The 15,557-nt window shown below is 37.8% G+C and overlaps 1 protein-coding gene across 3 annotated transcripts in view; it reads left to right on the top strand.

Annotated features, from left to right (window-relative positions):
* slit3 (slit homolog 3 (Drosophila)) overlaps positions 1 to 15,557 on the top strand; it is a 354,995-nt gene that overhangs the window by 216,482 nt on the left and 122,956 nt on the right. For all 3 annotated transcript variants that reach the window (XM_088344825.1, XM_088344827.1, XM_088344826.1), the window contains one exon: positions 11,729 to 11,800. In XM_088344825.1, coding sequence (XP_088200951.1) covers positions 11,729 to 11,800 — 72 coding nt within the window. The remainder of the gene's footprint in view (positions 1 to 11,728; positions 11,801 to 15,557) is intronic.

The following is a 15,557-nucleotide window of genomic DNA, read 5'->3' as shown; positions in this document are numbered from 1 at the left end:
AGGCTGGAGGGCGAGTGTCAAAGTCGTCAAGGTGTTGCGGCTCCGGGGGAGCTGGAGGGCACGGGGGTGGATGTCAATGGAGTTGGCCTCGGGTTAAGCTGCCACTGCCCTCCTCAGTCAAAAGTTGAGGAGTTGCCAAAGGGTCCAAACTATCAGTGTTGGCGAAGGCGAATAGAAATGTCAGGGAAAGCCTACTAGAACCAAGTTCATACAATTCACATTTAACATTAGTTGGTTACTTCAAAATGTATTTGTTTTGTTCATTGTTCCCATTATTTTTTTATCTTTTCAAGCATGTCGCAGCAAACATGACATCACAGAATGAAGAAAGCATCCGAAAAGAAATAAAGGGATGACTTGTAGCAAAACACTTGGAGGTCCCCAAAATAACTTTGGATGCTCTCTTTATCAATCATGTTAACTCATTATCATGTATTACTTTAGTAGTTATTTGTTAGTCAATTTAGAAATGATCAGATTGTTTAAATCACAAGATAATATTCACAGTTTTTGAGAAGGATTTTGATTTTTTTTTCACAATCCATCTCATCCTTACTCTCTAAAGGTAGTTAGGAAGAGAAAATGATGGGAACAAGTGTGAAAAGTTCCTTTTTTCATCAACTGTACAGGCAAATATGAAATGCACATTTTCTGAATGTTGTTTCCTTCCTTGTCTTTCTTCTTGAATACTTTCTTTGCCATCATTACTTACTTTCCTCTTACTTTGATATTGGTCTTTTCCTTGCTACCTCAGTTCATCCATCCCTACTTTATTGATATCCTGTTTTCCTTTCCATCCATCCATCCATCCATCCATTATCTGCACCACTTTTCCTCAATAGGGTCGCAGGAGTGCTGGAGCCCATCCTAGCTATCTTCAGGCAGTTGGCAGGGAAAACCCTGAACTGGTTGCCAGCCAGTTGCAGAGCACACAGGGACAGACAATTGGCTCTCTCATTCACACCGAGGGACAATTTAGACCAGCCAAATAACTTAACATGCATGTTTTTGGAATGTGGGAGGGAACCAGAGTGTCCGGAGGAAACCCATGCAAGCACGGGGAGAACATGCAAACTCCATACAGGAGGTTTGATCTCATGACCTCAGAACTGTGCCGCACACGCGCTAACCACTGCGTCGCCGTGCCGCTGTTTTCCTTTCTTCTCACTTATTTACCTTTTTGCCCAATGTTTGAGCCATATGTTTTTCGATTTCGACGCGCTAACCACTCATCCACAGTGCTGCAGATTGCTGGGATGGGCTCCAGCACCCCCGCGACCCTACTGAGGATAAGCGGTGCAGCTAATGAGATGAGATAAGATATATATATATATATATATATATATATATATATATATATATATATATATATATATATATATATATATGAGGTGCCCTTGTTTGTAATATGTATTGTTCTTTTTAGCACTTGTTTCCATTGGACTACACAATACAGTGACATCCAGTGGCCATATATTACACATTGTCCCTTTTAATTACATTTCACTCTCTACAATTCATCAAAACATCCTATTCTCCTCCATTATTTTATATGTTCCAATATTCAGTTCCTATATTCTTGGGTGTTACATTGTTTTGATTTTTGTTTTGTTTGCTATGCTCACCCCTCTATCACACACTTTCCAGTCTTATATCATTGTACTTCCCTACCTCCTTTTCCTGGTCCATTCACTCCTCCTATCTAATATCTACGATGTCATTTTTCCTCTTTGCTTTTTGCTGCCTTCCTCACTTTTCTTCCCTCCTTGTGCCAAACCGCAGCAGATTCCAAAATGCCCCCAATCCAACATCTCGCCTTGCACTCTGTGTCCGCTAATAGGAAGCAAATCTCCGTGTGGTTTGGAGGAGCAACATTTGTCTGTCCGCCACGAACCCAAACTATCATTTGCGCCCTCGTCAAACTGCCGCGCTTACTCAGAACCGAGTCCTTTTTCCAAGAAGTTTTCATCTGCGGCTGACTTTGGTCACGGTGGCAGCCCTGCCGTCGTATCTGCCGTGATATTTTCAGAACCGATTCAAAAGTCGACTCTGTTTCTCAAACAGTGTTAGGTCAACTCTTTGCCGCGTCTGATGTGAACTTAAAAGCTCGGCGAAGCTGAAGACGAGGTTGTAAATACCTTGGTCGCTAATGATCTAGGGCCCCCACGGTGCTTTTTAAACCTTCCAACACTTTCTTTTCTCAGAGTGGTTTCCAATGGCAACCGTCTGCGAAAAGTCCATGTCAGGACATCTCGTGGTCCGTCTCGCTGCTTTATTAAACTGCCATGCGGATACATGGACGCAATGCTGACGATTAACATAAAGAGAGTGGTAAAAAGCATTGCTGGTAAATTGGATTTTAAGCCCCGTGGGAACATTCAAGTTAACCACGAGAAGCACTTAACTCCTCGTCATAAAGGTCCTTAAAGGCTGTTTGCGGACCTTTGTGGACATCTCAAGGGCAATAGTGCAAACGACTTCCTGGTCGGATTAATGTAAACTAGAATGCTTTAAAACAGGGGTCATCAACTGTGTGGAAGCTGAGAGCTACTTTTGTTTTATTGAAAAGCGGAAAGTTATGTTAATACTATGTTGCTACTATCATATTATTATGTCATTAATAGCAATCGGGTTGAAACTGGCTCAGTCAGCGACTAAAACATAATTCCAGATAGAAAACAATTGTCCTAGAAAATTACAATCACTGGTGAGCTTTTTTTTTTCAGAATTGGTCAGTGGGCTACTCAGGTGTTCTTAAGGAGCTACCTGGTGCCCACAGGCACTATTTTAGAGACCCCTACTTTAAAAAGTTATTTGCAATGGAAAATAAATGAAATGAATACGGTGACAAAATAAATGATTTAATTTCCGTCTTATTATCATTTTCTTTGAAATATTTACTACTGTTGAATCCACAAGCAAAATGTTGTTTTAAAAGTGTACACTTATTTGAATTATTAAAGGGACTTTGTGTAATTTGTATTCACTCTTAGCAGTAGAAAACAAAGTTTCATTTTTAAAGGAAAAACAATATTGATTTAAAAATAGGCCAAAAATAAATGAACTATCATACAAACATGTATTTTTTAAAGATACCCGTTGATACATAAATTAGTATTTATTTTACATAACACGAGTCTCACTTACAGGGAGCTAACATTTTAGTCCGCCATCTTGCTGCTATCGGTACCCAAAAACCTAAAAAATGCTGGGCAAAACAATGACAAGTAACATGCATTTTGGTCAATTTGAGTGTCTGTAGTTTGCATTCATCCTTGTGCATTTTCACACTTGTTTTCAGTTGCACGGCACCATACAGCAACATTTAATGATCCATTATACATACATACCTTTATGAAACTCAAACCTTCGGTTGTTGAACTCAACATTTTTGCATTTATTTTTACAGTTTTTGCATCATTCTATCATATTTGTTTTTATCCAATGAGTTCACCGGTGCTTAAAAAGTGCCCCAACATTGACTTTGAGAGGTATTTGAACTCTAGCACATCAGCAGATTTATTGACTGACTCAGCAAGTACAAAGGCCGTGAATGTCCAAATCTTATTTTTTTCTTTTCTACTTGAAAAGGCCCATGTAAGCACAAAAAAACACACATTAATATTTATATTTAGGTGACTATACATTCTGTGGGTCCTTTTGAAGGCAGGGGTGAATCATCACGTCATTCATTCGTTGAGAGGGAGGCTGACACACATTAGCACACCGTGAAGGGTGTTAAGGCACCGTGCAATGAAAGCAGTCAAGTGGCTATGGGTGTGTGTTGGGCTCTGTGCGTAATTGTATGTGTCAGATTGTGTGTCTACGTGTGTGTCCTCATCTTCAGGCGTCTAATGAGTCCTGGGCCAAGATTCTGAGAGCTCTTCATCAAACTCAAAGAGCCCTTTAAGCTCTGCTTTTGAGCGGACATTTGGGAAAACACGGTCGGTGACGGACGGCAATCCTTGTTGCCCGACGGCTGACTGCTATCTGAAAGTTTACAACAATTTATGAATACCATATTTATTTTTGTTTAACGCACATGTTTTTTTAACCTAAGAAAACTTAAAGGTTGGGTGTGCGTTAGGGTGGTTCTTGTATATAGAGGGTATTCTCAAAACTGGGAGTAAAGCAACGGACTTTTGGCTCATCAGCCTTAGTGCAGTTCAACATTAATTCAAGGAACAACCTTGCCAAGCCATTTGCACAGTATTTAGTTTTTGACATATTGATTTAATTTGTGATTATAATAAAACCTCAGAGATAAATCTATTTGTCTTTATGGTAACCACTAGATGTTGACACACTATTGACAGTGAGTGCATTTCAAAGAATTACAAAGACGAGAGGTATGCCTTTTTGTTTTGTTGCTAGAGGTCTCTGCATTCCTGCTTCTCTTGCTAAGACACTGCAACAGTTGTAGATTAATTCATGTTGTTCATATGAAGAGGGGAAATGAGGCCATTTTTTTAAATACTGTATCACCTTTGACTATTTTACATCTTATGCTCTCTCTCTCTTTCATAAGCATTAAAAGCCCAAGCAACTGTACACTATATGGAGCTAAATACTGCACTTCCTTAGGCTTTATCTTACTACACAATAACACTATACACTTCGCTCAATTAATCTTCTCTACGAGCTCACAAAATATTATTTCATTTCCAATACAGAACCACCACTTAACACCTGTTGCCAAAGTACATAAGCGGTTTATTACGTGGTCATATTGCGGGAACATCTGCTTACAGAGGGAGCGTTAATGCAGACGATCGGAAGCGAGGATGACTATATCGAACGTAAAATCGATGTTGCCTATCATTTGGTCACGTGGTCACGTTGGGCCTCCGTTGCGGACAGTTTGCCCTGCAGGCTGATTGAGCTTGATCAAGACTGCTGAGAAATTCACCTTGTTGTACTTACATGTTTGTTCCATTAAGGGTACATACAAATTTGTGTTGGTTTCTTGTGTGCTGACTTTGAGGATCTTATTCTAAGGAACTGAAGTTAAATGTTGCCGATAAGGCGATAATCGTTATAAATATTTTTTTGTTGTTGCTGATTTTAGTGATCTGAACCAAACTGAAAAACCAATAGATGTACAGTGGAACCTAGGTTCTCGACCATAATCCGTTCCAGAACCCTGTTCAAAAACCGATTTGTTCGATCACCGAAATCATTTTTCCCATTAAAAATAATGTAAATCGTTTTAATCCGTTCCAACACCCTGAATGTTTACCTTGAATGTTTAACGTAAACATACAGCTAACCCAGGCTAATCGTACGTCTGCGTTATCGTAATCTTCCGTACGAAAGATTACGCTAACATAAACGTGTAAAAATAAAAAAATCAGGTCGTTTACAAGTCATTTAGCACCCGGGTCGCCACAACAAGTGGTGAGCGGTTCATTGGAAAGGGGGCTCCGTTCCAACACCCTCAATATTGGGCTCCGTTCCAACACCCTCAATGTTTACCTGAATGTTCAACGTAAACATAATGCTAACCCAGGCTAATCGTACGTTTGCGTTATCGTAATCTTCCGTACGAAAGATTACGCTAACAGAACGTGTAGAAATAAAATAAGGATGAAGAAAACAATTATGAATAGGATTTCTTACTTTTGTGGTGGTCAGCAAAAGGCGCAGGTGGACTGTGGTGCTAGGATTTCTTTCTTAAATGCAATAGTTGTACGCACTACTTTTCTTTTTTCACCTGTACCAACTTTGCTGCTTGCACTGACTTACTTCGGAAGCATAATTAGGGGATAAAACACTTCAAACACCTATATTAAAAGCGAAAGCAAAACAAAGCACGTCCGCACGCGATAACAGTTGGTCACGAAAAAAGCGATCTACACCCATACGCCGCTCAGCATCGCACCCTAGCGTACACACTCACGCATTACCGGCGTTCGAACTCCGATTTTTGGACCGAACAGCAAAGCAAGAATTTCACGAAATTTTTGGTCGGACTCCGATTTGTTCGAACTGAGAGGCGTTCGGAAACACTGTATTCCACTGTATTTTAAGAAGATTGGTAACACGAAGGATCAGTGCACATGTTCACTTTTCCTTGATTTTGTATCTATAGCTTTTTTCCAAGTTTCTATTACTTAATCACAGACGTTAGACAGACTTTTTATTTCTATATATTTTGCATGGCTTGAGCACGTTTTGGGTTCACCCCACACTAATACATAGACAGTTTAGGAATAATTATAATGCTACAAACACTTTGAAAATTCAACTTGTAATGGCAATACTTTCTAGGTTATTTGATTAATTTTGTTTTTATCAAGTCAAGTCATATTTATTTCTATAGCCCTTAATCACAAAGAGTCTCAAAGGGCTGCACAGATCAAAGACTATTGGACACTACAGACTATTATGACACCATCCACTGATCTAAAACCTACATGAGGGCAAATATTACATATTATCAACATAAAATATAGATATTCATATGGTATAGAATAGAAGTGTGTGTTTTAAGCTTAAATTTAAACATTTTCACTGAGGTTGCAGATGGAATCTCAGGGGGGAGAGCATTCCAGCGCACCGGGGCCCGAATGGAAAACGCTCTCGGACCTGCGGATCTCTTTTTGGCTCTTGGGATCACTAGGAGACCAGCATTTTCAGAGTGAAGGCTCCGAACCGGAACATAGGGGGAAATTAAATCTGAAAGATATGAGGGAGCAAGTCCTTGCATGATTTTGTATACTACCAACAGAACTTTAAAATCACACCTTAAACTAACAGGGAGCTAATGCAGGTTAGCTAAAATCGGGGGGACGGGATCAAACTTTCTTGTCTTAGTTGAAAGCATCGCTGCAGCATTTTGTACCAGCTGAAGGCTCATGATTCTGGACTAGTTTTGGAGTAGTGCATCCTTCAGTAATAATTTAAACTTTGAAATAAGAAATGCCTGTAACTTCCCCAAAAATACTCTCGTCAAGTGTCCGGCCAAAAAGACAGCGAGATACATTGGTTACCCATAGTATATAACAAGGCTTTTGATATTGGGGGTTTATCTGTACACTTTCACTGTAAACACAGATGTGTCAAAAAATGCCCTAGTTTGTCTGATAGTGTTTTGGGTTTTATGTTTTGACCTCACATTTCTGACACCAACAAAACAATAAATATTATTTATCTTTTTTTGTTTTACATTTTAATTTTATATATATTGAAAGTAAGTTGAAGGTAGTTTCATTAAAATGAGTCTTAAAGGGCCCAATTGAACTTTTTGGTCAATCATTTAAGTCAAAACTATAGGTTGAAAATAATCAAATTTGAGTAAATTATAGACATACTAACCAAATTTAAAGCGACTCTCATTTTTTTTCAAGATTACGTTATGTTTTTATGAGTTGTACAAAATAGCTGTAAAGACTTGCCAATTGCTCTCTTTTAGGTATAGTGTACTTTATTTATTTGGAGAATATGAGTCACCCAGGTCATATTTATATTAATATGTATCTGAACTTCCATTGTTAAATAGCTGCTTCATAAGTAACTGTTATGTAGTCAGGCCAATGATGCATTGTAATGAGATTGGATGCAAGATCAAAAAGATAGTTGAAGGGTCCATGTCGTGTTTCCTAATTAATAATCACGAAAGCTTGAATGCTGTTAATTTGAGGCCAACCAAACACAAACCTAACAGCAAGCGTATAGCATTTTTTTTTTCTTTTTTTAACAAATCAAGTGTAATGGCATTCATGAAAAAGCAATTGAGCCTGCCTTAGCTCAATAAATTAAGTCTTCACTTCATTTCCAGCAAGAGATTCCCTTTCTTTTTTTGCATACAACACGTAGAACCCAGTCACAAAAACAAGACATTTTCCCTGCCATGCAAAACTCGGGATTTTACCAATCTTTGCCGTTTATTTTGACTTGTTCGAACCGATCAAAACTGTGTTAAAGCCGAGATGTTTAAGTCTAACACCGGTGGCTGAAAAAGAGTGGGAGGAAACTTGACAGGGAAATTGTAGTGGGGGATGATTGTTATTCCACAATTAAATTATATAGACTGGGTGGAATCACCCCTGACGGGTGTGTGCATTTGGAAGTGGCCGGGTGTGAAACTCAATTCCTCCCACCAAGGCCACAGAGGCCACGGGGGGAGGCTCGAGCAATCGGAAGGACGGCAAATTCGTAAGATCAACACGCCTGTTTTGAGGACGAGCTCCTGTCAGCATAAACACGGAAACTCCCGTGTAATGAGTCCATTTGGACCACTTGTGACAACATGAGCTTCAAACAAACCACTGTGGGCTGTTTGTGTTTTGGCCGGCTACTTTTTGGCTGTTTCCAATGAATACGGTGATTGTTGGAATTGGAACCTTTTCCTTGGGCCGATCTATATTATCCCCCCCAAAAAAATTAAAAAGTGTATAATATTTGACCTCTAGATGTGGCTGTATAATGTAGTGCAACCAAAAGCAAGTTGTAAAAAGCATAAGGAACATTACGGTTCATGTATTTGTGATTATCGTTTTGTTTTTTTAAATGAAGATTTTTTTTACCACTAGGAGGCATTAAATCAGGCATGACAAGCATTCAGCCTTAAGGCCAGATCCAGTCGTGTTATATGTTGAAGTGTCCTTGGGCAAGACACTGAATCCCTAATGCCCCCCAATGGCTGCTATTGGTGTGTGAGTGTGTGTGTGAATGGGTAAGTGTGAAGCACATTGTAAAGCGCTTTGGGAGGTCTTCACTGACTTGAAAAGTGCTATATAAATGCAGACCATTTACCATTTACCATCCAGTCTAACATTTCTGAGTATGTAAAAAAAAGCAAATCTCTCGCTCATTTCTATCAAAATATATAATTTTTTTTCTGATAAATTCAAACCAAGTGCTCCTGCCTGTCGCTAGAGTGCACTATAGGTGTGAAATAGCTCACGTCCAGTTTGGTTCCATGTTAAAGACAACATTGTGCAGTATTTTCCCAGCTTCGGTAGGCTCAGCCTTGTTGTCTGATCGGATGCCCATACACTATTGAAACTCTTATTTTGTATTTTATTTTTATGTATTTAAAGCACTATGAAAATGGAGGCATACATATTTTTAGTTATAGGTGTGACTTGAGTTTGTTTGTGATGTGTACATGTTTGTGATGTTTGTTGTGAGTTGATGTCAAGACGCTTTTACTCAGCGGTTGAGATAAACAACTGCTAACACATTTAATTTCAAACATGAAAATCTTGGGGGGTTTTTGCCATTATTTTTTAATAAATATGTAGCGCTTAGAAAACAGCCTTTATCATATGTGATTATAATGTGTAGGGTAGGCTAAACACATTGGGTGAATGATGCATAGTACTGAAACAAAAAGCTGAATATATATATAATATATTTTATTTATTTATGTATTTATTGTTTTAACTGGTTCGTTCCCTAAAAGCACATAAAGTCTGTATCCAGCCCTTTAGCCTAACAGAGTTTGACATGCCTCTACTAAATAATACAGAATGCCCATTGGGCAACATTTCCAGTATGTTAAGTTGATTAAAACATACCTATCACATGTATTATGTTTGTCACTGTCGTGTAAAAAAACATTTTTTTGGCCTTTTTTTACTTTTTTATATCTATAAACATTCCTTCCCAGGTTTTGGGGCATTTTAACAGAATTACCCATTTTCTGGGGAGTCAACCAGTTTGGGGTTTATATTGTAAACATTTGATAAGGCAAAAAGTAAAACCTGACTTAATTAGAGCAATGATTTGTTTCACAACATGGCAACAAAGTAATAATTAATGCTTATAAAAAATAGGAGGGGAGAGCAAACAATTTATTGGCATTAAAAATGATGTGTTTTGACGTATTCACAAAAATAAATTGAATTTTAGGGTTTGGTAACACATTGACAGACCAGTACTATAATATGTGCAAATCATATTTATTTGCTAAATCCTACTTCTGACTGGATTATGCTAACTATAAAGTATTAAAAAATAGAATGTCTCAAGTAAAACTGACTTTAAATACAAATTTGCATTTAACTGAGAATGTACAAATACTTAAAAATGGACGTTGATATGATTTTTCATGTATTTTTGCCCATTATTCAAATTGATGTTGTTTTATTTTATGAATAATGTTTTTTGTACCACTAGGAGGAACTAAATAATACACTCTGTTCCTTTAAAAAAATGTTGGCATCAGTTTTATCAAAAGATATCTGAAACCCTTGGAGTGATTTTTCCTGCTTACACAGGAGGTAATTTTCTGATGCATTTGGCCGTCCCGTGAGTGTTGTGTTCCAAAAAAGGCCGTCTTATGAGCTTTCAGTGCCTTTAAAAAAAAGGCGAAAGGATAGAACAATCCTTTAGGTCCCCGCTGGCCCGCTTTGATGGATCCCGTTTTATGCCTTTGCCTTCCTCTTATTGTCTAACTTTATCTGCAGCCATGAAAAGTTGTGAAAATCGATCGGATCTGCAATCGTGGAGCCGGCGATTTGTGTTTGCTGGTGTTGGCGGTCGACTCTTTCATTCGTGGTGACATTGCTAAGAGTATAAAGGAGTTATCCATACTACTAGTATGTAATGTAATACTGTGCTGAGTGTCTGCAGATACAGAGTGAGGCACGCAATTATCTTGCCTCTTTATAGAGGGAGATAGTGAGACCAAGGATTCCTAATTGGCACACACTTCAACCTTAAACAATAAAATTAGTGAGAGTATTAGTAAGCTAAAAGCAAGTCAAGCCATCAGTAATATTTTTTCATTGCATGGATTTTTTTTCATGATGGAAAATGATCTATCTAGGTTCATTTATTTGTAAATCAGACTGTGCCTCACCAGACATCAACCTGACCGTACTGCTGCATAGAGACAAACATTTTCATTCACAAAAGCAGCACTTCATCTACCTCACAAAATATGTTAAACCGAAAGTTCTCAACATGTAAAAGTGACAAATGACAAAAAATATAATTACAAAGAGAGGGAATCTTAAAATATGAGCAATTTAAATGTATTTTAGAAAGAATATTTTATCAACAATACAATTACGTTTTCACCATTGAGGTTTTGGCAAAAAAATAAAATAAAATAAAAATGTTCGAGATTAAAAAAAATCCTACAAAAGGAGAATATTCATACAATGTTATCAAATAATAGCATTGACGTGTGTCGAGTATTTCCAAGATGATTGATTATGTATTAAAAACTTGAAATATAATACATTTTCACCATTAAGGTTTTTTTTTTTTAAAAGGCTCAAGATTTAAAAAAAGATCATAAAAAAGTATATGCATACATTGTTACCAAATAATAGCATTGACAGAAAGTTTCCAGTTTTTTCAAGATCACTGGCTGTTTATTCAAAACTTGAAATATAATATCAGACAAGAAAAGCCTTAAAAAATATATATTAGATTATATTAGAACTTACTGCATTTTACCTCCAATTTACATTGCATTTTTTTCAGGTTATCATTTTTTTTTTCCTTTTCTCTGTAACTGCCCTACCTAGCACCTTTGGTAAACCCTTTCGACCTGTGTTATACACGTGAAACCAAAATGTGTTCGATGCAACCGTTTTAAAACAAGAAGAACGAGACATTCCGTTCTCCCGATTATTGGTACGATTTGTGGCGGGTGATTGCTTGGCCATTTGTTGTGATGTGCATTAGCGCCTACTTCCTGGAACCGGCCGGCTAATGAATGTGTTTTTTTTCCCCCTCTCTGGCTCTTCGCTTTCACTTCTGTGTGCAGCACTCTCAACAACAACAACATCAGCCTCATCCCACTTTCCAGCTTCAACCACATGCCCAAGTTGCGGACCCTGTGAGTACCGTACACAAATATGCTCACACGTTAGGTGCATGAACTTTCCAATCAATCAAAAATGTATTTTGAGAGCACTTATTGGTGATGATGCACGTTTATTGTTTTATTTAGATCCTATTCAGACTGTATGCATCATTACAAATATGTATGTAAAAAAATCAATAAAACATGAATAATAATGTGGTAAAAAAACTAAAATGATTACTTCCCCATGTTACATTGCCCTGCTCTATATTAATATATAATTCTTCCTATTTTAACGATTTTTTTTTTTTTTTTTTTTTCAAAATTGTGGGGGTATAGAAGACTTGAAGGGACACTGTGTAATCCTTGTATTGTATAGCATAACTGAAAATTACTGTTACAGGGCACAAGTAAGAATAAAACTAAATTTGTCGTCCTACGGGTATTTACAATATTTTATGATAGTTTATGTATTTTTGCCTTTTTTAATCAAATACAGTTTTGTACCATTACATAATATGTATACACTGTCCCTTTAACAGGACACTGACCTATATTTAACCACTAGACGTCGCCGTATTGTGTATTGAGACCGAAAGTGTGTACTGTACTACAAAGCATAAGGAAGTGTTCAAACAACGGGCTCCCAAAGTGACCAAACTGCACCATTTTCCTTTATGTTTTTGACATATAGGAGGTGCTATATAATACACAACGTCCCTTTAAAATGAGGATGGGGTTGGCTGGCTTGGATCCACTTAACCACCAAGTTATTAGGGGAATCATTTGCTCGGATGTGTCTTGGGTAAGAACAGCCTGGTGGTGCCAATCCCTCTCCAGGCCAACAAATGGAAATTGATTAAGAAAAAACTCAACATTACATAAGGCTAAATTATATTTTAAAAAATCATTATAAAATTAGCAGAATCATCCCGTTTTTGCTTTATTAGATACGTGTACTCATCTTTTTGTTATTTTATTTGGAAAAAGGAATACAGCAGAAGGAGAAAAAAATCATGCCTACAATTAATAGAACTATTCCAGGTCTGCCATATCAGATGATTTTATTTATTTTTCATTTAAATATTGTACATACATACATTTATCATGTATTTAAGAAAACAAATACCTAGCATTGTTTCTATTATCTGGCAACAAATATTAAAATGGGAATTATTTACTTCGTGAAAAAAATACTTCTTAATGTGGGCAAATGAATCTGACCACACATTCAAGGTAATTATGGATAAAGACAGGGCAGCACGGCGGCGCAGTGGTTAGCGAGTGTGAGGCACAGTTCTGAGATCGAACCTCCTGCGTGGAGTTTGCATGTTATCCCCTTGCTTGCATGGGTTTCCTCCGGGCGCTCCAGTTTCCTCCCACATTCCAAAAACATGCATGTCAGGTTGATTGGCCGGCTCACATTGTCCCTAGGTGTGAATGAGCGAGTGAGTCGTTTGTCTTTGTGTGCCCTGCAACTGGCTGGCAACCAGTTCAGGGTGTCCCCTGCCCACTGCCTGAAGATAGCTGGGATGGGCTCCAGCACCCCCGCGACCCTACTGAGGATAAGCGGTGCAGATAATGGATTGATGGATAAGGACAAGTTATTTATTTTCTTCTTTATCCGCATTCCACAAACACTGTATTGAGTGTAATTTACTGTCAAAGACATCAACAACAAAAACAATCAAGTCAACCACATTAGCATTTTAATTGCTATTGCGATCGTCAACAGTGATTCGGGTAAGTAAGCTAGGAGGTTATCAATCTGCTTGGTAATTTTTCAATTTCAGTTACCATGAGTAGAACTTATTGTGAAGCTTATGAGTGGATGAAATATAGACTTTTTTCATTCGGTGTAGCACTACCAACAAAACACAGATTCTGAAAAATCTACTTCTGCCTTATGACCATTTCTGTGCTGAAATTTGAATGGCAGCTTCAATCCCCAAGCCAATCACAAAATGTTCGAGTGTGTGCGTGGTTGTGCGATTGCCCGTGCACGCTCGGCCCGCCGCTTCAAATCAACCGGGCAAAATTGGATTTCGGGCTACAAGTCGGCGGCAGATTGAGTGGCGAGCCGCCGATATCTTTTCATCGGAGCGTCCGTTTGTGTAGTCTGTCAAAACTGACGGACAGCAAACGTGACAAAATCGCCTCCCGCTGCCTATTCTGCTTCATTACTCTGTCTTCTCAGTCCCGGTGTTACCTCTCCCATGGAAGCTTCGCTGTCATGTATTTACATACGTAAGTTAGAAAGTGTGTCGTTACGCCGGCTCATGTTAGCAAGTGACAACAGTGTTAACATCGGAGTCATGATTGATGGTATTTTTTTCCTAGCTTGTTTCTAAATGCAAGTGTTATCAGTGTTAGCATCAGTATCATAATCTGGGGTAGCAGCAGAGTAGAGTAGCCAAAATCTTTTCTCAAGTAAAAGTACTGTTACTTCAGGACAACGTTACTCAAGTAGAAATAAAAGCAGTCATCCAAATACTTACTTCAGTAAAATTAAAGTATTTGGTTAATTAAATACTTAAGTACTGAGTAACTGTGGCAAGGTCATATTTATTGATTTATTTAAAACAACCAATCAGATCATAAAAAGCTGAAAGTCCATCCAATCAACAACAATATACATTTAAGTCAATGAAAATAATTCACGTAAATTCAAGTGCTTTAATAAACAATAAAATAACAATAATGTAAATCAAATAGTCAAGTCAAGTCATTTTTATTTGTATAGCCTTTAATCACAAAGAGTCTCAATTAAGCACATGTAGCACCATGTACCACATTTAGAGCCCCAATACTTGTCTTAACAGGCTCTGCAAGCAGAACAACAAGCTAGCCCCTGAACTCAAACAAAGGAGACATTGCATGTTGTAGCTGGTGCTTTGCACTCTTTTTAAGGGGAACATGCTTTATATGTGAGGCTCGGGGTGCTCCTCCTCTTCTGTGTTTTTATAGTCGGAATTTCTAAGCGACATTTTTGATCTGTTTCATCCGTAATCAACTTTTCCCCCCCGCTGAAGTTGAAAATGGTCACGTGAAGTTTAATTGGTTAACGTCTCCGTCATAAAAAAGACTTACGTGGAGGGGATTTATTAAGTAACGAAATAACAACTTAAATGTTGCCTAATGTAGTGGAGTAAAAGTACCGTTTGTTCACAAATTTACTCAAGTAAAAGTAAAAGTATTTTTAAAGGATTTTAAAATACACCTCGTAGTACAAAATTGCCCAAAACCTACTCAGGTAAATGCAACGGAGTAAATGTACTGGATATGAAAAAGAGTAAATGTACGACGTTTCTACCCACCTCTGGATAGCAGTGATACGAGTGTTTTTCTTGTTTATTAATAAAAGCAAGTGTTAGCATCAATGTTACAGGGTTCCTACGGGTGATTGAAATCTTTGAAAATGCTTGAATTTTAGGCTAGTGTTTTACAGTGTTGAATTGTAATGGAAACAACTTACCGCAGCTGAAAATGTAAGCTACATATCTCATGTTTACCCAACACCCATATGGGCAGAGATTTACACGAGTATTCTTCAAATCCACAAATGTATTCGTGATTTACCTAACATCCAAAAACCAGATGTCTTGATAAATGCATACATACGATTATAAATCACATATATGTTTGAGGTTTTGGAGACATTTGAAAATTGGCTCTGAAAGTCCTTAAAAAGTGCTTGAATTTGGCAATGCAAAGGGAGTAGGAACCCCAGGGTTAGCATGGGTGTTAGCATCAGGATTAGCAGTGATGCTAGTTCTGCCCTGGATTGTTC

The sequence above is a fragment of the Urocampus carinirostris genome, chromosome 9, assembly GCF_059441175.1.
Source record: "Urocampus carinirostris isolate Australia breed hairy pipefish chromosome 9, RoL_Ucar_1.0, whole genome shotgun sequence".
In the NCBI taxonomy this organism is placed as follows: Eukaryota; Metazoa; Chordata; class Actinopteri; order Syngnathiformes; family Syngnathidae; genus Urocampus; species Urocampus carinirostris.
Note: the sequence above shows the minus strand (reverse complement) of the source record. Positions and strands in the feature narration are given on the sequence as shown.